This window comes from Chelon labrosus (genome assembly GCF_963514085.1).
Source record: "Chelon labrosus genome assembly, chromosome: 4".
NCBI lineage: Eukaryota > Metazoa > Chordata > Actinopteri > Mugiliformes > Mugilidae > Chelon > Chelon labrosus.
The window spans coordinates 21,044,749-21,069,289 of NC_140340.1; the positions used below are offsets into that span (position 1 = coordinate 21,044,749).

The 24,541-nt window shown below is 41.3% G+C and overlaps 1 protein-coding gene across 1 annotated transcript; it reads left to right on the top strand.

Moving 5' to 3' along the window:
* The first annotated feature begins 957 nt into the window (after window positions 1–957).
* On the top strand, window positions 958–18,646 carry rbl1 (retinoblastoma-like 1 (p107)). Its single transcript, XM_084543304.1, has 22 exons — window positions 958–1,260; window positions 3,146–3,279; window positions 4,135–4,338; window positions 4,670–4,734; window positions 5,160–5,288; window positions 5,381–5,544; window positions 5,745–5,809; window positions 5,924–6,098; window positions 6,411–6,577; window positions 6,821–6,933; window positions 7,020–7,123; window positions 7,647–7,784; window positions 8,337–8,501; window positions 10,701–10,851; window positions 10,932–11,159; window positions 11,380–11,504; window positions 12,263–12,439; window positions 13,328–13,399; window positions 13,493–13,580; window positions 14,671–14,819; window positions 14,900–15,064; window positions 16,162–18,646. Exons 1-22 carry the CDS (start codon window positions 1,099–1,101, stop codon window positions 16,354–16,356), a joined length of 3,135 nt encoding a protein of 1,044 aa, XP_084399430.1. The 5' UTR covers window positions 958–1,098; the 3' UTR covers window positions 16,357–18,646.
* The last annotated feature ends 5,895 nt before the right edge of the window (window positions 18,647–24,541 follow it).

Genomic DNA, 24,541 nt, shown 5'->3' on the forward strand with positions numbered 1-24,541 from the left:
AGAAAAAAAATATAATTATTAGTTATTCCCACCTACTGAGAAGAATATGAAATATACTAAAGGGATATCTGATTAACTGAATTCTGTTAAAGAAAATGAAACTTTAGCATGAGTGATAATACAACTTGTATTTTAAATAAAAGTGCGTTCAAAAGAGAAACTACTACAAGTATTTACACATTGAAACCACTAAGAAATCTAAGATAATGTAACACTGCCCCTAGAGGTCACGTTATGCAGGTGCACATGTCAGAAGGACGGGGTTTTCTTTTGTAATACTTTAAAATAATAAGGCTTCCCTTCACGTAGGCTAATATATCCACGATGAAAATGTGGTAATATTTCCTTTTTCCACCATTAGTCTATCATTCAGAAATCAAACGGCCTCTATCCCAGTTGTAGTCGCAGCAAAGTAAATACACAAATATATATATAAAAAAATAAATAACAGGCTAATATAGGCTAAATAATTTCCATTTTTCCTACTTCGCTTAACTGATTTTTATTTATTGTTTGATAATAAGGCTTAATTTTACTACAAGTATAAGCTCATTTATTTAAATGGCATCAATAACAGTTGCAGTCGAAGCAAAAATAAAAAAGTAAAATAAAAAGCATTTGTATTTTTTCTTTTGCTTAACTGCATTTTTTAGATATTGTTAACACAGTGAATACATGTACGTTTATTTTCTATTCTTACTTTTATGTTGTATTTAATTAGCGGAAAAATATAAATAAAAAATGTTTCTAGCAGTCATCGATAGTATGGGCCTGGGAGCGGTTGCTTGGTAACCGTTGGCTGGAGGAGCACGAGCTTGTAGGTTATAGAGGGCAGACCAGACACTGTCGGGTGGTTGGGGTTGGGGTTGGGGAACGGTTCTTCCCTCTCACCTCTGATTGGCCAGAACCGTGAAGTTTTCGCGCCAACGCGTTGCATTGTGGGGATTGGTAGCGGAAGTCAGCAGGTCGAGGGGAAGCTTGGTGGCTGTGGTGTTGTTTGGATACAGCCAGAGGGGCTTCGTGTTTTGGAGTTTATTTATTTTTTAAGTCCGGGGGCATTTTAAACTAGACCGAAACTGTAACCGTTACTTTGTGCGAATGAGGGGCGAAGAGTCGTCGGATTCCGAGTCGGGGAGGATGGAGGAGAGTTCAGTCCGGAGGAGTTTGGAGGCGTTGTGTCAGGAACTAAACATGGACGAGGAGACTGCCACTGAAGCCATGGACAACTTCACAGCCATATGGAATACTTACACTTTGGAGGTGGATAATGTATTCTAAATAACCAGTAGCCATTTACAAATTGAGACTTCAGCTAAACTCAGTATTATTGTTTAACTTTCAGCATACAGGGAGATCAGACAGCCGAAACCAAACGCTGCTGTTAAAGGGCTTCAGTTCCTGTTTTCATTTGGCTGTGTTGAGCCCACACGATCGATACATTCAATCTTCACTAAATCAAACTATATATAAAGAAATACTCGTGTTGAGCATAAATGCCTATTTAAAATCCAGTTTTACAACAGCCACTTAACATAGACAGCGAGGTAGGTTAAGATAATTAAGAATAAATTATACAAAATAAAGTAAAATATGAACTATAAATGTTACAAGGTCTACAGTACTACAATACTTTACATAGAGTCTGTTCAAATTACAGTGTCAGGAAGGTGGTATATCAACTGGATGATCATTTTGGAGGATGTCGTTGTGTTGCTTTTAAACTGGATTGAACATTTAGCCTAGCCCACTGACTACAATGTCTAAATAATAGGAACATGTGTCAGGTCAACAGCACTACAAACCACAGCCTCTAGAGTTATCAGTTCATTGAAACTAAGGCCGAACAGAAAGATAATTAAGTCCAGCTTTGAGGTACCTTTCATACAAAACATGCCATCATCTTATAAAATATGATACAATATTACCAATTAAAAAAAATCAAGGACCTGTGCCCCAAAAGTGTCGTGGACATCGGTGTTTTTCTCACTACTGTACCTAATGAACTGGCAATTGAGTGATTATCACATGACATTCTCAGAAAAATGGGATTTTTCACCATGTAGATTTCAGTTGTGTCTTACAGAATCAAGGTTGTACTTAGATGTATGTAGGTGTTTTTAATATTCTGACTGATCCTTCTAGTGTCTGGACGTCTGGATGTTGTGTAAAAATGTTGTCAATCTGATGCAGATACTGTGCCACACCACGTTCCTAGTGACTGACAGCCTGTCTAGATTCACTTCCCCCTGTTAGATGAGTGCAGTGCTGGCCCTGTGATTTCATTATCCCCGTCCTCAACGTCACTGAATTGAGGGATCAAAGTGATTTTACAGCCTCATCATTAATCACATCATTGCTCCAGGGTGACAGATAAGAGAGGAACGGAGCAGCTGCCACATGCTGGTTAAATGCCATTCAAGGCAACTGTTGACTTATTTATCCAGCCTGCTAACAGCTGCTTTGGTCCTGAGTGACATTTACCATTTGACACTGTGGCATAAACCTTTTGACAAAAGTATATACATGTTTTTGTAAAGCAGCAAAAAACAGTGTTACAGTGGCCAGCGCTAATAATGTTTAAAGCACAATTAAATAATAATAATATTTTGTATCACATACTTTTGACAAAGTTGCAAGGAGCATTGGAAAGTAAAATTTAAATATAAAGCTTAGGATCAAAGATGCAAACATAAATATTAAATATAGAGATTCAAATTTTATAAACAAGCAACAAGAGAATAAGAAGCCTTAATTTAGGGCTTTCGTATGCCCTGATGTTTACAACCAACATCAGAAAATACACACGTTTGAGAAGCCTATAACTGCAAAAATTTGCCACTTCATTTTGAACAGGGATTAACTCGCCTTCATTTTCAAAACGAAGGTCATGGCAAAAACAATGAATATTGTGATGATTTTGGGTGTTAGATTTGTTAAGATTTTCATCCATTAAACAATTTTAGACTGGAAAAATCAGTAATAGCATTGATCATTTTAATGAATGTTGAAATAATTTATTTTCTTTATGTCTAATGTGTACTGCCTGTTCCTGGTGAAGTTTGTACTACTGCTTGAAGGGCTCCAGCCATTATCAAGCTTTCTGCATTTTAAATGGTTTAAACGGAGTGTTTCTGTGTCTTTGCAGGGAGAGGTGGTCCACTGGCTGGCCTGTTCGCTGTACGCTGCCTGCAGGAAGGGCTCCACTCCCACAGTGGGGAAAGGCCTGATGGAGGGAAACTGTGTCTCCCTCACCAGGATCCTTCGCTCCTCCAAACTCAGGTCAGACTCCTCCGCAGGACCCAACAATCTGTAATGTTCAGTTGATGTTTAAATGAAGCGTCAGTAAGGTGGTAATTTAACTGGATGATCATTTTGGGGGATGGAGTTTGTGGTGGTGTTAAACTGGATTTAATTAAACACTAAAGTGTTTCTGTTATTTAGCCTAGCCCTCTGGCTAGGCTAAATAACATGTCTTATAATAGGAATATGTGTCATTTCAATAGTACCACAAACCACAGCCTCCACAGTTATCAGTCATTTGAAACTTATGCTGAATACCAGAACCTTCCTGTACATGTATAAAGAGATTTTTTATAATCATTAATTTATAGTTGTATTTGGACCGCTTGATGGATATTTTTCCAGTATTCACTCACTCTGAGCTCAGAGTTGATCAGTATTATTTTACTAGTGTCTGTCTCATAGTAGGAGGTATTAAAAATGTTGGGAGAAAGTTAAAGAAATGAGTCTGTTAATTATACCCCCTGGTATTTTATCGAGTTTGGGCTGCAACCAATTACTATTTTGATTGTAGTCCCACAATCTTTAAGTCCCTGATTATTGATTCAAGTAAAACTAACATCTGCAAATGAAAGCAGCCACAGTTTCAGTGTGACAGCGGTCACATTTTGCCATCTGCCTTCATTACCAGTATGAACTTTATATTACAAATAAAGGCTCTATCTAGCTAAAAGCAAAACACTTTAAAACTATAAGCTGCTTTGCTTTTCCCTCCATTTAGTTTAAACTTCACAAACATCTGGATGTGTTGTTCTTTCCTTCTGATACCATGTCCGTGTGCTTGTTGTTCTTGTAAACTCTTGTAAACTTCTGACACTTCTGTCCCTTTCTCAGTCTCATCCAGTTCTTTTCCAAGATGAGCAAATGGGCCGACATGTCCAACCTCCCGCAGGACTTCAGGCTGCGCATGGAACGGCTGGAGCGCAACTTTGAGGTCTCCACCGTGATCTTCCGCAAGTTTGAGCCCATCTTCATGGACATGTTTCAGAATCCGCAGGGAGGCGAGCCACCAAGGCAGCCGCGCAGCCGGAAGCACAGGCACGACACAAACACTCGGATCAGCTTTTTCACCACAGACTAACCATAACTACTACGTATCCTCACCTTAAACCAAAACCTCAGTCTAAAATGAGTTTGATTTTGAACCTGATGTTTCAGCAGCTTCAGTTTTCTAATCACACACTTAACCAGTCAGTACTGAAGCTGAAAACACAAGGCTTTATACTCAGTGTCATGTTTAGTCAACACACAGTCTCGTGTTTCTGTAACCTGGAAGCCAGACCAACTTCCATCCATCAACACATTTTTTGATAAAAACTGAACCACACACGCAAACGTCTAACAGTGTGTCCTCTCTCCAACTCTGCAGGCGGCTGCCCTGTCACATCAGTGATGTGTTCAAGTTTTGCTGGACTCTGTTTGTCTACACCAAAGGTACTAACAAAATATCTTTAACTTTCTACTGTTGTATTGACTTTGATCTTGTCTTGATGAAGGTTCTGGTATTCAGCATGAGTTTGAAGTAACGGAGAGAACTGTTGATCTAACTGTGTTTTTATTGGGGAGGCTATGATTTGTAGTGCTACTGAACTAACAAATGTTCCTATTATTTTGACATTGTAGTCAGAGGGCTAGGCTAAACAACAGAAACACTTTAGTGTTTACACAAACTACAATGATCATCCAGTTGAATTACCACCTTTTTGATGCTGCCAGCAAATTGTGGGCTATTTCTCTTGAAAAATTACTAAGTCATCAAATTTGTTCAGACAAGCTACGCAAATAATTCTCTTCTCTATCTGAATGAAGACCCTAGTCTCTGTGATAAGTGATGTAACTGTGTGTCTGTATTTGTGAAGGGAACTTCCGTATGATCGGGGATGACCTGGTGAACTCTTACCACCTGCTGCTCTGCTGCCTGGACCTGGTGTTTGGCAACACTCTGCTGTGTGCAAACAGGAAAGACCTCATCAACCCGACGTTCAGAGGTGAATCCAGACTGAAAGCTCAACTCAACTTTTATTTGATTTATCTGGAGTTCACTGTCAGGGAGTGTTTATTTAATGATGTGTGTTTGCAGGACTGCCGGCTCTGTACCGCGTTGACGGCCAGGTTTCCCCAGATGCGCCTCCTCCCTGTGTGTTGGACAGGCTGTGTGAGCTGCATGACGGTTTGGTGGTGGAGGCGAAAGGCATCAAACAACACTACTTCAAACCCTACATACAGAAGCTGTTCCAGAAACATGTAAGCACTCTTTCTCAATCTCACAAATGCAAACATTTGTTTTTTATTTTAGGGATGTCCAGGAAATTCATGGCTGCCATAAACTAAAACCTAAGGTTAAAGAACAGTTTCAATATGAAATGATGTGAAGCACATATATTTTATTTCACCAGTCTGTTCGTGTTAATCATGTTTGTCCTGATCTAATTTGAACAAACCAGATCCTAAAAGGTAACGAGGAGTTTCTGACGGAGATGTTGGATCCTCAGAACTTCATTGATAACAAGTGAGTCATGTTCTGTCCTTCGCCATCTATCTCTTTCTTTCTTCATCTTCCACTCTTATGACAGGTTTTGTGTAGTAGTGTGTAACTGTATTTTTCTGTGTGTGTTGTGAACAGTAAAGCCATAAACAGGGAGTATGAGGAGTACGTGTTGACGGTGGGAGACTTCGATGAGCGAGTGTTTCTGGGAGCTGACGCAGACGAGGAAATCGGGACCCCCAGAAAGGTCGTCCAGGAACCATCAGGCAGCCAAACAACTGCTCGGAACCAGCTGCAACAGCATGTGGAGAAGGTGAACACACAAGGGACTAAAGGGGGGAATGGAAAACCAGTTCCAGTTTTCCGTCTTGTATGTCGGAGAATTGTATGTGTCCGACGTCATTGACTCCTCTAAACGATGCTCCTTTGGGGATTTTTAGTTGTGTCTGAGTTGGACATGTTCACATCAATGCTGCTACCACATCCAGTATAACATCTGTCTGCCTAACATGTTGTTAAGAAGGTGGTCTATATGCCTGTTTCCTTATTTTTTTTAAATATTTGTTTGCACAGTCAAGTCAAGTGTCAGGAGGAGATATACCATAACATCTCTCTCTGTCTGCAGTCTGGATCTCTCGCCCCGTCCACCCCTCTGACAGGACGAGTCTACCTGAAGGAGAAGGATCTGCTCGTCACGCCGGTCTCCTCGGCGACGCAGAGTGTCAGCCGGCTGCAGAGCATGGTGGCCGGTTTGAGGACGGCCCCCAGCGACCACCTGATGCAGATCTTCAAGTCAGTCCTTATTTTTGTCTCTGCATCCTTTTGCTTCCGTTGTTTTTGTCTTTCACAGTCAACTAGGACAGAACAGACCCACAGTGAGTGGAGGAATATTACAACTGAGTAAAGATCAGAAAGGCAGTTCAAGAGACAGAAACTAATTATGTGGAACCATAACTGGTCCAGTGAGCATCTTTTAATGAATGGTTGTACTGAGTAGATCAAGTATCATTGTGTTCTGTGCTGGTGCTGTTACAGATCCTGCTCCAGAGATCCCACAGAGTCCATCTTGGCCAGAGTTAAGACGTTGGGACAAACCTTCAAAGAACATTACACCAAGGATTCTGAGGACACGCCAGGCTCTCACATAGGTACAAAAACAAAATAATGTCTGTTCATAGCTCCACAGATGTTGAGATGTGTAATATGTGACCATATCTGTTGTCTTATGTTCCAGACTTTGCAGAAAACCGTCTGAAGCTGGCCGAGATCCTCTACTACAAGATCCTGGAGAACGTCATGGTTCAGGAGAACAAACGACTACATGGCAAAGACATGAGCGTAAGCAGCAGCGTTTTAATCATGGATTAGCTTAAATGTGACCTCTGAGATAAATAATGAAATATTTAAATATTTAAAATAACAAATATTACTGATTACTTTGTAACAATGTCCCTAAGGAGCTCGAGGAGACATAACCCTGAGATAAAAGAGCATAATGTAAACTGAAATATGGAAGAAATTTAATACAGGGTTGTTATATTGGAATGAAGTCACTTGTGTACCTATTAAAGTGGCAAGTGTGTATTGGTCTGCTTACTCTGTTCTACCCTTTAAAACATCTAATGTATTTTATTATCTCAGTCCTATGTGCTGAAATGCTATAAACCAAGCCACACTATTTCCCAGATCCACTAATATCTGGTGTGTTTATATCTACTGCAGTGCTATTGGTGGATGAAAAAGGAAAAACATCTTTATCAGCCTCAGAAATACAGCGCGAGACATGCAGTCATTTTTCTTTTCTATCTACAACTTTTCACAAGGTTCTGAGTGAATTTAAATATGTGTGTGCTGCTTTCAGGTTTTGCTCGAGCAGGACATCTTCCACTGTTCCTTGATGGCGTGTTGTTTGGAGGTGGTGTTGTTCTCCTACAGCTCCCAGAGGACCTTCCCTTGGATCATCAACGTCTTCAAACTGGCCCCATTCTACTTCTTTAAGGTATCACACTCAGTTTTACTTTCATCAGTATCTGATCAGACGGAGACATTTATCTCTGATCAGACTCCTTCATACACAAAAAGGTCTCTTACAGCAGAAAAAGCCAGGCAGTGTTACTGTTTGTTCAGCAGCTAAAAGGATTTTAATATCCTTCTAGAGGATACTCATGTGTGTCAAGAACCACTTCAGTTAATTTCATATTCTGATAAGAATTGATTGTAGTTACGTTAGGCAAGGTCATTTCTTTGCTATACCACTTAAAAGCAGTTGTGTAAAGTGTGTTGTTCAGCTGGCTTCAGGTTTAGTGCTGTAGGTGAAAATCCCCAATGAAGCGAAACACAACCATAAGCACTCACACCCCATTCATTCCTGGGAGTCATGTAATCACATGGCTTGGGGATTGCTCAGGTCAGATGTTAGTGCAAGGTCTGAACATGGCTTAATATTACAGTAGTATGTGAGCATTGTGACATTTTTCTTTGGAGACGTTTCCTTTTTCCAAACCTGTGTCTTGCTCCTTAGTAATGTGTATGACTTGGCGTTTATGTGCAGGTGATCGAGGTGTTTATCCGCTCAGAGGAAGGCCTGTCCAGAGACATGGTGAAGCACCTGAACTCAATCGAGGAGCAGGTTCTAGAGAGCAGAGCTTGGACCGCAAACTCTGCCCTGTGGACCGCCTTGCAGGCTGCTGAGAACAAGGTCCCCACAGTGGAGGAGGTCAGAGGAACACACACACACACACACAATAATAATAATAATAATAATAATAATAATAAACCTGTTTAAGGATGTTGAGATCACTGTGTGGGTTGCTCTAATAAAATGTAAAAGTGTAAAATGTCTTCAAGTATTAAGATTTTACATTTTGAGGTGATGACTAAACAAAATTTAGATCAACCTCCAGGACTTCAATGAACCAGCAAAACAGGCATGCAAACTCCTCACCTTTCGGCGAAATTCGCCGTTTTCAATCCAAATTGGGTGACTTATGTGATTCGTGCAAATCCGAGGAGAAAATATTTTGGGGGGGGGGGGGGGGGTAGCCTACTCGTTGACTTTTATTTTAATATATTTTAATAATATAATAATATAATGTTCTATATACCGTAAATCCTCTAATATTGGCCTGTATTCCATTAGCGGCCGGGTCTCCAACATTGGCCGGTCTCGCTGTCAGCGAAGGTAAATAAAGGCCGGTCTCTAATAGCGGCCGGGGCTATTATTAGAACCATCTCGGCGGGTCAGGGTTTCGGCGGCACGGTGTGGGAGGATCCCCTCAGCGGGACCTCTCCCCGGCGTCGGCCGGCCCCCGCCGGGCGCATTTCCTCCGTGGCGGTGCGCGGCCTGTAAGTGCTCGGGGCGAAGGTGAGTCCGGCAGCGGACTCACTGTCCTCAGTGCGCTCCGACCGCGTCGCGCCGCTCATTTGTTGTTAACTAGTGCAGTGCCCGTCGGAAGTATGTATTGGGAGCTGAAGAAGATTTTTCAGTTGTGACCATTGTCGTGACCCATGTCTCCTCCCCACAAAGACATTAATTGTAGTGTTTTTACTGGTGGTTTTAATTGTATAACGAGACACCTGCCCAGTTTCAAATCAATCGGGCCAACGGTTCGCGAGATATGCCTGCCACAGACAGACAGACAGACACACACACACAAACACAAACTCACCAAATAAGTTAAAAGAAATTCTTGATTTATAGATAGATGATAAAATCACTCATGTTTTGTCTGTCTTGCTGTTGCGATGAATAAACTGTAAAATAACGTTGAGTCTCCGTTGCCATGGTTACCATCTAGCGTTTGAGCCAGCGCAATAATAATTCATCAGTTAGAGCGGAGAAAACCTATTTTACCGATATATTTTACATAGCAGTGCACATCTTCGTGCCCGTAGCGAGACACCTGCCCAGTTTCAAATCAATCGGGCCAACGGTTCGCGAGATATGCGTGCCACAGACAGACACACAGACGCTTCTTGATTTATAGATAGATAGATAGATGTTCTGTATGCATACCATGTTATGGTAACTGTACGTTTTCAATAAATGAACCTAGTATTTTATAGGTTCAAATATACACAAAATCTTGTTTTTATTAATTCTACTCGTAGTTCGTTTTGCTCAAATAGAAATTAAGGCCTGCCTCTAATTCTGGCCTCCTTCCAATAAAGGCCTGGACCGCTATGCGCTTGAGTAAAATAAAGGCCCGGGCCTGTATTAGAGGAAATACGGTATATATAACCGCTGACTTTATTTACAGACGCGAACACATATTGAAATGTGTTGTCAGAGCCCCATGCGTAGCCCCTATGTGTTTATTAAACATGCACAGACTTTACCCGCCACTTGCAAGCGCTATGCACGTCACCGATCAATACCGCAGTAGCTACGTTACAGCAATTCATTAATTCAGTCTTCGACAAGGGAGAAGCAAAAGAAGACGTTCAGACGCCGGAAATCTCTCTGTTTTTCACGGCCCCAGAGTTGAATCCTCGTTCAGTCCCATGAATGAGATTATTGACGGAAGAAGTGGAAACATGAAAATTGGCACATTCAACTCCATTCAGACAGTGAAATATGCCCTTCAGGCCCGAGGAAAAACAGCCATTGAGCTGTTCAGGCTCAATGGCTCAAAAGTTATTTTTTTGGTAAAAATTAGTGAATTTGTAGTCTGTTGTCTTTGTAAATCTCTGTTTACCAAGCGGGGGGGGGTTCGTGGCCATTTCCCTCTTTGAGCACTCTTCTCACCTTTTTGACCCCTGACCAGTTTGCATGCCTGGCAAAAGACTAGAAATTGAATCTCTTATTGTCTTTCACTTTCTTAGTAAAAAAGGTTTTAAAGCATTGAATTTGGTTTCAGAAAGATCCATCAGGTACATTTGCTATTTGACCTGACCTCATCTCATCTCTCTACAGGTGAATTTTTCCTCAAGTCTTGATACAGGTTCTGGTTCTGCCTCTGGTTGCACCACTGGAGTTCAGTCTCATCTGCCTCTGTTGACCCTTTCCCCCATCATCCACCCCCGTATCAGGGAGTTCAGGTCAGGCCTGGGCAGTGCCCGTAAAGGTGGGTGTGAACGTCTAGTATGTCTGTGTTTATACTTTCGATGTGAAACCAACTTTAGTGTTTTATTCCACCTCTTCCAGATGTGCCTCCCTCTCCGCTGTCGGTCCACGACAGGTACAGCTCGCCTGCAGCCGGCAGCGCCAAACGCCGACTCTTTGGCGACGATTCTCCGACTCCGGTGACAGGCCTGACCTTCAGTGGGAGTCCAATGTCGTCTCCAGCCAAGAGGCTAACTTTTGGCTCAGGCACCACCCTGAAGATCGGAGGCCAGGGAACTCAGACCACCGTCCTGAGTATCCCACTACAAGGTCACTACACATTTGTACACACCTTTTAGCCCTATTTACACGGGACTAGTTTTACCTGGGGGCCTCTTGAAATTTGTAATAATTACAGAGGTCATCTGTGATCTTAATCCCGTTTGAATCGGCCAAGTCCACATAAAACACACAGAGTTTCTGCTTTTTACTAACTGTGTCTTTGTGTGAATACTGTTCTCACTGACTACACATGATTCCTCTGTTGCAGTCACTCAGTTCCTGCTGACCACCTCCCCCAGTCGGCCCACCGTCAGTGTCGCCCCAACTGCTGAACCCCAGGCAGGAAATGTGCGGCCGCGCCGTACCGGCTCACTCGCTCTGTTCTTCAGGAAGGTAGGAGAACGGATTCAACGTTCAGAACAGGACTTAAATCATCATTCAGTATTTAGTTTTTCATGTCATTTTTGACCCTTTGCTGGTCTGTCTCTGTTCAGGAAATAAACAAATGTTCGCATCAGTCAACCCTATAATGAGTAGAATCTTTTCCATTCATATTCCTATTAAATATTCTGTTGGTAAATTAATCAATTAATTGACTACTTGTTGTTGCTCGCCTAAAATTTAGAGTGTGGAAAGATTACAAAGCTGAAACAGCTCTGTTATACGCTTCCTGGCAGAGAGTCGAAGGCATTTTTTTAAAATAAAACATATAAGAAATAACTACATCTGTTCGTCATGAAAAATGTATGCAGGAGAAGGTGCACAGTGAGTGAAATAGATTTAAAATACAGAGCCGAAGAAATGAAACTACAGTGACTGAACTCTAGAATCAGTCATGTGCCATCTGCAAGCATTATGCCAAAGAGCCGCCCATACATGGTCAAGACTTTTCTCTTTACACCTGCCTCTGACCATGGCTTGGTCTCAGATGTAGCTCTACACTGAGATGATGCAGCCGGTAACAGAGGTGTTTTTGTATTTATGTTATTTATTCCTCTGATAAGTAGAAGGGGATTTCCAGATCATAGCTGTTCATCTTCTGCTGTGTCTTGTATCTCAGCACCTCTCCGCTGGGTCTGCAGCCTGTTTTTCCTGCTGTTGGATATTTTTTTTTCTTTTTTGACGAGCTCGTTCTCTCCGACTGATTTCAGGTTTATCACCTGGCCAGCGTCCGTCTGAGGGATTTGTGCGTGAAGTTGGACATCTCGTCGGAGCTGCGAGGGAAGATCTGGACGTGTTTCGAGCACTCGCTGGTCCACTGCACCAATCTGATGAAAGACCGACACCTCGACCAGTTGCTGCTGTGCAGCATCTACATCATATCCAAAGTGAGAAAATGTCTGTGAAGGTTCTCAGCCATCCAGGACATGGTGTATACACAACAAAAAAACAAAGCTGGAACAAGGGCGACTGGACCTGTTGGGTTACTTGAAGAGATTTGCCCACTCAACCACTCTGGTCGTGTGAGTTACAGGTAGACAACTCCCGCTTATAAAAACGTACCCAACAACTGAAGTCCAGTTTCCTTTGTTTTAGCTTTTGTACGTATTTGTGAAAAGGGATCCTCCTTCTTGAATTATTAGTGTGGTGAAGGTGGCACATTGATTTTTTTTTTTATAGATAAACGTTTGTGTTTATGAAGAATTTCTCAGTCTTAAGTTATTGATGAAGCAAAAAATTGCTCAGACTAAGAGATAGGATGAGGAAGAAGCTCAGAGTACAGCCTCTACTCCTTTGTGTCGAAAGGGGTGGTCCGGGTATCTGGTGAAGATGCTTCCTGGGCCCCTCCCTTTGGTAGTTTACTGGGCTCAGCCATCTGGGAGGAGACCCTGCGGTAGACCCAAAACCTGCTGGAGAGATTATATAACTTGTCTTAGCCAGGAATGTCTTGGGATCCCCCTGGAAAAACTGGAAGGTGTTGCTAGGAGAGGAAGATCCGGTATTCCCTGAATAGCCAGTTTCATTGCAACTTGACCTTAATGAATAAACAGATAAAAAATCATTAATTTATTCATTTTCATCTAAGTTAATATTGGTGGATTTTTAGGCCTTTCCTCTTCTACCAAAAGGTGTAAAGGTTTTCCACCTGATATCTTGTCCCTGCTTTGCTAGTCTGTATCAGCCAAGATACGTCTCCAGTATTATCAGGGAGTGGTCTGATGTAGACCTGGTCCCCTTTACTGTTGACTGTAACTCCTGTGATTCCTTCCCTACAGATCACCAAAGAGACACACACCTTCCAGGACATCATGAAGTGTTACCGCAGCCAGCCACAGGCCAGCAGCCATGTGAGAAACAAACACAAACTACTTTAACTACCAGATGAGAGAAGTCACATTTGAGGAGGCTTACTCTTTGTGTACGTCTGTATGTGTTTGCAGGTGTACCGCAGTGTCTTAATCCGTCACGCTCCCAGAGAGCCGGTGGCTGATGAAAACATGGAGGTGGATTCTGTTTCAGGTGGAGAATGTAAGATCAGGCATAAATAACTTCATAATCGTCTTGTAAACTGAGAGGTTGTGACTTACTGACCTAATGTAGCCAAACTTCATTAGATTGTCCTCCAACCAATCAGAGCCATTTAGTTGTAAACAAATTCATACATCTCAGTCCTCACTTTTTTTTACCTGGCTAATTTTTGACTTTCAAAGGTCTGAAGAGTTTTTGATCTGATGCACCTTTTTTTTTTTTTTTTATAAGACTTTCTTTTTTATCTTACTACTCTGCACAAATTAAACAAAAAGAGAGAAAGAGTCTAATCCTAACCCCAGTGCATCCTTTGACCCATCAGACTTTTCTCAAAAGGATTCTGACAGATACACATTGGAAACCACTGACTTCTAAAGTCAGGTTTATGGTCCACATCCCTTCTTCACCATAGACACTTCTATAGAACCATACGCCGTAGGCTGATGTCCACCTTCTTAAAAATGTAACTCCACATCACAGTGACGCAGAGCCCATGATTTCTTTGATTGGCCTGAAATGTCGGTGGACAGACAGAAAATTATGCCTCTTACACATCACCTACTCAGACGTATTCTCTCTTTTCTGTTGCAGTGATTTCACTGTTCATCACTAATCAGCTACCACTCCAACATGAGCAGTTTGAAGTCAGAGGAGTCCCTTAGGGAGGTCTCCTAAAGTTTGTTAGCCTTTGGTGGCCCTCTGCTGGCCTTGGCCCCCAAGCAGTTACCTGCCTTCCCTGTTGACAAGCTGCGCTTTAGTTTAAAGCACACAGAGAAACTAATTTATTCGGACACACCAGTCCACAAATATAAAATGTTTACATCGTCGTAGCCCCCTTAATAAGGCTTTAGTCCAAGTGTTGGACATAAATGACAACCACGTTCCATTTAAATTGTAGGAATCTAGATTAACTCATTAGTGATTAGTATTTATTTCTTTATTTTCTTACATGGATTTCTTTGGATTCAGTTGACGTTGATTTGATGTTGATAAAACTGTAAATCTTGACATTTGAAAAGCCACACGCCACGATAGTTATATATTTTCTTTTGATTAATTCCTCAAACAGTTGATCTGTGTCTTTCTTTAGCTGCAGAGAAAACCAGTCATCTCCCGGGAGACACAAACTCCAACCAGTCAGGAGAGGAGGAACGTGGTGACCTCATTCAGTTCTACAACTCCGTCTTTGTTCTCAAGATGAAGAGCTTTGCGCTGCGATACGCCACCCACGATAACCGGGTATGACACTCACTCAGCGTGGTTCTGTTGTAGAGAGTTTAGAGAACAGTGTTTAATGATGTGATCACTTAATTTTCCAGTCCGATGCTCCTCCTCTCTCCCCGTTCCCGTCGGTCCGGGCTCAACCTCTGTCTCCGCGACGAGTCTCTCAGAGACACTCGCTCTACGTCTCCCCTCACAAGAATTCATCAGGGTGCCTCACCCCGAACTCCTACACCTACAGGATAAACAGCAGCCCATCCAAGGCAAGGACACACCTTAAACACACCACCATGCCATTTTACACACTCTCAAACACCGTAACACATTTTAACACACTGTCACACTCTTCAGGTATCTGTGTGTTTTGAAGATATAACTTAAAATCTGCTTCTTTTTTTTTTTCTTTTTTTTAAATCGTTGTTATGATGTGTTTAAAAATATGACAGATGATGATGAGACTAATCAGCCACAGCCCTGTGCTCCGATGTTAAGCTCACCTAAAAAAGACAAAATAAATCAAGAATAGCTTCAGAACTGTCAGGTCTGTATACATGGGCCTGGTCTCTATGGATAGGAAAGACTTCCAACATTTTTACACTTTTATTCCCACCTGAACTTTCTTTTAAATTAGATAGTAGGAAATAACCTGATAGCCCCAAAGAAATGCCACAAAGCACACTTATTTTTACTTAAAATAGTACCAGGGAGACTCTCCATTTGGCCATTTGGATAACCAGAGTACCCAAACTGTGCTTTTACCTCTGGAAAAGGAATCTGGCTACAATATACTTCTGATTCCCACTATAGGAAGCAATGCACACAGAATTCAAAGTTTGGCTGTGTGTTTTCTCTGTTAGCCGAGGCTTGCTACCAATGGAAAGAGCAGCTTCTTTAGTTTCAAATGAGAAGCAGAGTGGATTGTGTGTCCTGTGACGTCAACACTTTTTGAATGAAAATACACCCAGACACTTGTTTTGATAGATAGATAGATAGATAGATAGATAGATAGATAATTTATCCTGTGGGAAATTTGGTATTTTGTATCATTACACAGAGACAGGAAGAATTACAGTCAGCAAAAAGGGCACAAAAATAAAAATATAGTGAGGTAGAATGTATAAAGAGTATGTATAAAACATACCAAGATGTACTGTATATAGTGATAGAAAAATATAGGGCAACCTGGGTTCATGGGGTGGAAGGGGTCAGTAGTCATATTGAAATGTTTAGATGCCTCTGTCCAAATGACATGTTATTATTTTAAGTTGCTTATACAACATACATAGAAATAAATGCACACTTAATTTTCCTCTGACAAAATCTAAAACATTAAAAAGAAATACTTTCTGTCTGCCTCCAGGAGTTATCAGACATCAACCGGATGATCCGACAGGGCTGTGTGAGCAGGAAGAGGGCCTTCAACATAGAGGGAGATGTGATGATGTCATCAACCTGCGACTCCCCCAGTAAGAGGGCGTGTCCAGAGAACGGCAGCAGTCCAGATGTGCTGCTGAAGCGTCTGCAGGACGTCGTGTCGGAGCGGCAGAGTCACTGATCATTACCAAACCGTTGATCAGTTCAAACAGCTGACGGTTTGTTTTTCTTTCATCACTGCTTCTGGTCAATCTTCACATTATGAGCCTAAGGTCAGAGAAACCAGTGTGATTCATTCATTTTCAGTTTTTTTCACTTCCAGCGTCACACCCCAAAACTTTCTGACTTTGATTCCAGATAATAACAATAATATCTAAAATATGATATTATATTAGAACAAGTCTGTCCACGAGGACGGTCATCATGTTCTCCAACTGCTCCGTGTTCCTTTCTGTTTGGATCGGTGTAAGGGACTCTGCTCGGTTTAGTTGTTACGGTTTTAGGTAACTGCTGAACTTCCAGCTGTAAGAAATACAAAGCGGTACAACAGTCCCTCTGAGAGCGCTGTAGGTCATGTGGGGCCTACAGTTGTCCCTAGAGTTGCTAGCTAGCTAGGATAGCTAAATTGAGCTGCCAACCCTCACATTAGTGGAAACCCCAAGAGCCATGACTGCCAACATACTAATATAGTATGTTTTGATTATTTATGCCTAATAGTGCAACAAAAATCACAGCAGAGTCCCTTTGGCTGATCCAATATGGCAATAAAACGAACTGGATCAACCAATCAACTGTTTCGAAGCTCAGGTTTGTGGCATTAAGTTTTGAATTTATTAAAAAAGATAATCTTCCTCCATTAAATTAACTTTTAAAACCACATGCAAACAGACAAACAGTATACAGAGTGTGTGAAATCAGTTGTGCTGAACATCAGATTTTATTCTGTGTACAGCTGTCGTGTATTTGGAGCCACTCTACCAGCAGTTATCAATTTTTTTTTTCTTCTGAACATCATGACATCGACGTGACGGATAATTCAGTGTCCGTGCAGTGAATATGTTTCACTCTGCAGGAATTAATTTCCTCTAACAGACTCCACCTTTAACCATCTCTGACCAACTTAAAGAAACATCCCATAGTTCAACACACTCTTGACTCATAAAGAATATCCTCTTGGCCTCAAATAAAATATTATTCCACCAATTTCCAGAAAACAAATTGCGTCAAAAGTATTTATTTGGATACAGCCTGACATTGGATTTCATCGCTGCGCTGCTGAATATAGAAACACTCAAAGCTTTTTCTGTCAGGCGTCCTTCAGAATTTCATTTTCGGTTTCCCTGTCATTTCACTAAAGTGAATTCCCAAATTTTTGTTGTCATGGCGCCGGTGAAGCGTTTTCATGGTCAAATCTGCCATCCTATCAGTGTTGGTGGCTTGTTTTATGTGTCTGCAAACAAATTACAGTATTTAAAATAAATTTTAAGTAGTGAGTAGTCTTTGAAAGAGTTGTAGCCACTTGTTCATAGTTTCCTCTAACATGTCTTCCACTACAGTGTCTTTGTTTGGAGACTTTATATCTGTGGATAAGTTTAATTCAGTTTTACTTTGTTTTAATATTGTCTTTTGGGTTGTATATTGTTGTAATAACAGGCTTAATGCTAACATAATGCTTGGTAAAGCAGCATTTGGCTATGATTAAGTGTGTAGTATCTACACATCCTTTTATTGAATTTAACATTTTACTGACTTTGTCTTTACTTTTTAAAAATTACATTTTTTCCGTTACATGTAAAGAAGGAAGTGTCAGAAACAAAGTAGTTGTAAAATATTTCTGTGAGAACCTGAATATAATAATGAAAGGGACTCTGCTTTTCTGAACTCTCCACTTGACGTCATGTTTGTATTTTCTACAAGTTTTGTACAATAAACGGTACTTCACTTGTTTCACAAAGTTTGTCCAGTTTCACTCTGTTTTACTCATGTACGTTAATCCTCGAGTGTGGAAATCTAAAATGACTGCAGAAAAACATTACACCCGGTTTGCATAAACACTGTTTTCTGTTGTGCCGAAGTTTAACAGGTATTATATTCTATTACGTAAACATGTCGCATATGGTGGTATGCTAAACTTCATCAGGTATGTTTAGCATGCGTCCCATGTTAGCTTAGCATGTTGGTATTCTGACATTTGCAAACTAGAGCTAAGCCAGTTTTTTAACCTGATAATGTTAACGTATTTATTCTAATAGCCTACATTTAAGACCATCAGGTATAATGTAACCCATGTTAGTTTAGCATGTTGCAATATTTATAATGTTTAGCTCTTATTGGCAATCGTTTAGAGCTAAACAACATTGTTTAACCTGATCACACTAAAACCATTGGGGTGAAATTCTCACACCAGCAATGCTAATATGTTGGAAAATATGGTAAACATAAAGCTATGCATCTTAGGTTGGAGTGTTGGCATGCTAACATTTGCAAGAGAATTAACATTATTCACAGTTGAGGTTGATGGAAATGTGACTTGGTCCTAAACTTATTATCTTTTTGGTACATTTTGCAGTAGAAAGTAAGAGTAATTTAAGGGGAAAATCCTAAAAATCCCTTTTAAATTACTTATTTATTAGTTGCATGTATGAAATATATCACTGTGGACCAAAATGGTGGACTTATGAATCGACATTCCCAAACCAAGAACCAAGCAGTTAGTGTGGGCTGTAAGTTAATAGCCTGCTGTGAACAGGATTACATAAACACTGGGACACGATGTTTGGCTGTTGGATATGGGGTTTATATCCACTGGAAACAGACCTCTACATTTTGGCCCGAGGAATGTGGAGCTGGCAATGAATGAAAAAGACGGCAGAGGCGAAATCGGCTCCTGGAAAAAACCATCGGACCCATGAAATGTTGAATAATCTCATGTCACGGCGACTGAGATGAGTTTCTTCGCGGTCCCGGGGGATGATCACAGCTCACCTTGTGGAGATGTAAGGTCAGAGTGGCAGTTTAACAGGATGAGAATGGATTGTGTCCATGGTGATATGGAGCATTATGGGTTTCTTTTTATTCCTCACAGTGTTTTAAAAAAAACTGAGAACCAAGATTTTACTTTATTAAGTGTGTGTCAATTTAACACCCTGCGATGGACTGGCGACCTGTCCAGGGTGTACCCCTGCCTCTCGCCCGATGACAGCTGGGATAGGCTCCAGCAGACCCCCGCGACCCTTAACAGGAATAACTGGGTATAGAAAATGAATGAATGAATGAATTTAACACCAAAATAAACCAGAGAAAAGTAAACTTGCATCAACAGACTGATACAATTATTTTAAATCTAATACATCACATTCAATGTGACACCTATGACTGCTCTACTGAAGGACACCAAGACATCTATGTCTACTCTGATGGAGGACACAGAGACACCTAAGACTACTCTGAAGAAGTTCAAAGCTTCGGCAGATGAGATTGGAGAGACTTTACATCCACCAACTGTAACGTGGGAGACAACGAGAAATTAAATCTTTACCAGAGTTCGCCCAAAGAAACTTGAGAGACTCAGAAATCAATTAAAAAAAAGGTTCTTTGGTCCGATGAGACCAGAGTTGGGCTTTTAGATCACTGCTTGTTGGATACCAAACTCTGCACATCCCCACTGTGAAGCATGGTAGAGGCAGCATCATGCTGAGGTGAGGCTTCTCTGCAGCAGGCCCTGAATGTCTTGTAAAGGTGGAAGGTAAAAAATGTCAATATCAAAGTTATACCTTAACTGGTTGCGTCTGCTGACCAGTAGAAGAAAAACAAGACAACAGGTGTGACAGTATTTTTTAACAATCACATCAAGTTGCTGCAGTGCATTCTGGTCTTTTGAGACAGATTCCTCTCAGCTGTTTGCGTCTCTGCAGAGATAAAACCCACCAAAGTGTTTACGGGCAGATAATATGTGGAGATCCGCAAAAGACACAAGACTGATGTCTTCATGACTGCTGCTTTTATCACAGTTCATGTCTGCACTGGATATGTGTTGCTATGGTAACAGTTATGGAGATTATAGTCTTTGCAAACCAAGACGAGGCGGCTTTTTCCACCGCTGAGCGAATCCTTTTTGATGCGAGGAGGTTCAAAGATTTCAGAGAAGGCTACAGTGATTCCGTGACGGCTTTTCTTTTAATGCAGTTTGAATTGATATCCAAAAAAGGTTCAAAAAAGACAACTGGACTTGTAGAGTTTTTTGAGCAGGCGTTTCACCACTCATCTGAGTAGCTTCTTCAGTTCTAGGGGACTGGTGGGAAGTCTGAGGTTTAAATAGGAACTCCTCCTGAAACTTGCTTGTTATGTTAACAACCAGAAACCGGCGCAGCTACGTGTACCTTTGTCCTTCAGGTGTAGGACTCCTTTGAAGATAACAACGTCCAAATCTTAGCCAGAGAAGACTGATGGTTTGAAAGAGGAGTAAAGGAAGCCATCTACAGTATGTCAGACTGGAAAAACCTTCACTAAACAGAGGAGGTGGACTGAGATTTAATCTGCCATCTATTTACAATACAGTTTTAACTTCTCTCCCCAAGAAGTTTCAACCTCATTCACACCTTGACACTGGAGCCTTTGACGGACAAGAGTCGTTAGAGCACCATTCATAGGGAAGCCAGTCCCCTAGAACTGAAGAAGCTACTCAGATGAGTGGTGAAACGTCTTCTCAAAAAACTCTACAAGTCCAGTTGCCTTTTTTGAATCTTTGTTGGATATACCATGACCTGGATGACTGAGAACCTTCACAGACAGTTTGAATTGAGTTACATTAAAAGTTAAAATGAATTAAATAATCATTATAGAGTTTAATTATTTGTAGGTTATTAGCGGTCTTTCTGTGGGTTTCAGTAAATGTAACAGTTTTAAACATGTCTTTAAAGTCACACTGGAAACTGGAAACAGTTAAATGAAAAACATTTTTTCATATGTATTATTAAGATATGCAATAGTTTCTTGTAAGTACATCCTTCTGATGAATCTGTTGACAATTAATCACCCCTCAAACATGAGAAATTGGTTCCTTTTCTGGTCTTATTGTCATGGTTCTGGTTTTTTGATTCCTGTGTTCATGTTTTGAGTTTTGTTCACGTTTTTCAGTTTCCTGTTTTATTTTCCTGGTTTCCTGTCTTGTGTCCCTTCCCGCCTTTGTGATTGTCTTTCCCGTCTTGATTGGTTTCACCTGTTTCTCGTCACCTTCCTGTCCTGTGATTTCCCACCTTTGTAACTGTCTGCCCCGCCCTGATTGTTTTCACCTGTGTCTCCTCTGCCCCTGTGTGTGTATATATAGTCCTGCTTTTCACTTTGTCCTCTGTCGCGTCATACTGTTTTTTCCATGTCTTGTCATATTCAGATCGTACTTGTCTCATGGTTTATTTTCTTGTCTTGATTCTTGTTACTTGTCTCCTTGCCATTTTTTATGTCTCGTAGTAGTTTTTGTTCTCATCCTGCCTTGCCTGCAGTGCCTTTGTTTTTGTCTTTTTTCATTAAATACCTTTTCGCCAACTCCTGCCTCATCACCTGGTGTCCAGCATTTGGGTCCTACCTCACCCTGAAAACCCTGACACTTATTCTGCAATAAATAAAATACTTGTGTTTTTTTCTGGATCATTGTTCTCGGAAAAGAATTAATACATTTGATGCTCTCTGAAGCTCTGACCGATATATTATTTTCTGTTTTCCAATTATGCACGGAAAAAAATCAATAAATTATATGTATATATATATATATATATATAAGGAACATAATAATTAACTACAAACCCTAAGGACAAGGATTCATAATAATTTTATTAATAGATTATTAAATGGGACATGAACCTGATAATCAGCAGAAAATGGATGGATATCTCATTGATCTGATTCTTTTGTTCATGTGCCTTGTGTAGTTGTGTCTCAGAGTGGACACGTAGGATTCATAACTGGTCTTATACATGTAGATGGAGTGAGAATTAAAAAAAGTTTTTTCAACCATGCTAGCAAGAGCCACCTCAATCTGCACTCAGTCTATCGCCTGCCAGTTCATTAGGTACAGTGAATTCACAACAGTCCTGTTATACGAACATTTACAAAAATCCAATAGAGCTGTAAATGTGCAAGAATTAAGCAATAGGCCATTTTTCCATCTGTATACCTGATAGAAACTGAATGTCAGATTTAAAGGACAGTGTTCTCGAGATATTTTGTAAACATAAAAAGCAGTAGGCTAACACATCAAACTGTGTATATTAGTCTGTTTTACTGTTTAAAACGTGCAATAAAGAAGCAGGTGGCAATGAAGATGTGTTTTATCCGTTTACTGAGACTTCACAGACACTCTTTCCCTCAAATGCCATGATTGTTGTCGTATTTGGGGGCGCTGCAGCTTCACTAGATTAAATATGTTAAAGTGATGTAGGTCAAAAGGCACAGAGGCTCCCCTGACTCCGCCAGCACAGAAAACCACGGGCTGGTTGTGCGCATGGTCAGTCTGGTCCTCCCTCCTCTCCATCTGCCTCTCTCTCTCTCTCTCTCTCTCTCTCTCTCTCTCTCTCCATCCTCCTCAGTCAGCATCCAGCGTCCGTCTCTCTCTGGACGTCTACAGCCGCCTGATTCCCTCCTCATCACGGCATCATCAGCACCAGGTAAGACACAACCCCTCCCCCCGCCCGGCTGTCATGCCCGTCTCTCCCCTCTTCCTCTTCTTCTCATCGACGCGTTTCAATTAAGGCGTTCGCTCGGACGCAGCAGCTCGGGGTGGATGCTCCATCCATCCATCCATTCCCGGTGTTTCCGTCCGGAGGGATCGGTACTTGTGTCACCGTTTGTATAATTTGTCCCCCCACCCTCCCTCTTCCCTGAATGCGACCATACGTTGGACCCGGACTCTCCCTCCCTCTGTTAGTCCGTGATCTGAGCCGTGTGGTCGGGGGTGGTGGTGATCGGTCGCATCAGCACCGGCACGTCCTCACATTACATCCCCACACACCGTAGCTGTCCACGTTTGGGCATTTTGGCGCATCACAAGGTCACGGCGATAGTTATGGTGACAGTAATGGGGATGGGGATGGTGACGGCCTGACATGACAGCTTGCTCATGAGCACTCAGGCTCCCCGTGGGCTTCATGTCTCATGATAAATGGAAAGTGTGTCAGTGGGCTACTTCCCCGAGATAAATAAACAGAACAATGCGAGGTGTTTTTTTTTCTGCAGGATAAAAGAACAAATTAAAGAAAATAATAGTTTTTACTATATAATTCAACACTGAAGAGTTCTAACCCTGCTTTAATGTGCATCCTGATTCTGCTGCTGATGCTGCTGGAGATCACACCCAGGAGTCTGAGGTGTTAACCAGCAGGAAGGAGGTTTATCAGATGTAGCACAATGTCTGTAAATTATTATTCTGTTTTCACAAGCTGCTCTTTCAGGACCAGTCTGCAAAGGTTCAGGTTCACTTACCAGTTCATTAGGTACACCAGTGAATTCATTCTAATATAACAGTCCTGCACTAAATCCTCCTTCATGACTGGTCTAATGTTCAGTCGATGTTGAAACAGCATCAGAAAGGTGGTAATTGAACTGGATGATCATTTTGGAGGATGTAGTTTGTAGTACTATTAAACTGTATTGTGCTGTACTGATGCATGTTAGTATTATTTTGACATTGTCGTCTAGGCTAAAAAACAGAAACTCTACCGCTGAATTACCACCTTTCTGACGCTGTTTCAACATCGACTGAACATTAGACCGTTCATGAAGACAGGATTTGGTGCACAACAGTTATATTACAATGCAGTCCAGAGTGTACCTAATGAAATGGCAAATTTCGGTCCTCAGAAAAACAGAACTATAGTCACCTGTCTCTGTTTGGTATCTGTTAAGGATTTATTTTAACTCTCCATTGGGCTTAACAGGAAGTGACAGTGCTAACGGGGATGAGAGGAAGAAAACATGGAACCAAATAACCACCAAGGTGAGACGCCTGTGATTCAATGTGAGTCTGTGCGCAACTCATTAACGAACCAGACTGTGAAGGTTCTCAGTCATCCAGGTCATGGCATAACAAAAACAAAGCTGAAACTAGAGCAACTGTTACAAAGCATCCTCATTCTTTGTGGTGCACCTGTCACATATTATCGGAGTTATGACTGACCAGTTACCATGTAAGCAGCATTTTATTGTTCTTCACATCATTTCAACTAGTACCTATACTGATGAGGTAATCTATGTTTACCACTCGGGGTTCCAGGGCCACAAGATAAAGCTGAGACTTGACAACAAAGGGTGTAATCTGATGAAATAAAATTTGGCATCAAACAGGAAGTCATTTCGTGTTTATTAATATGGACTTC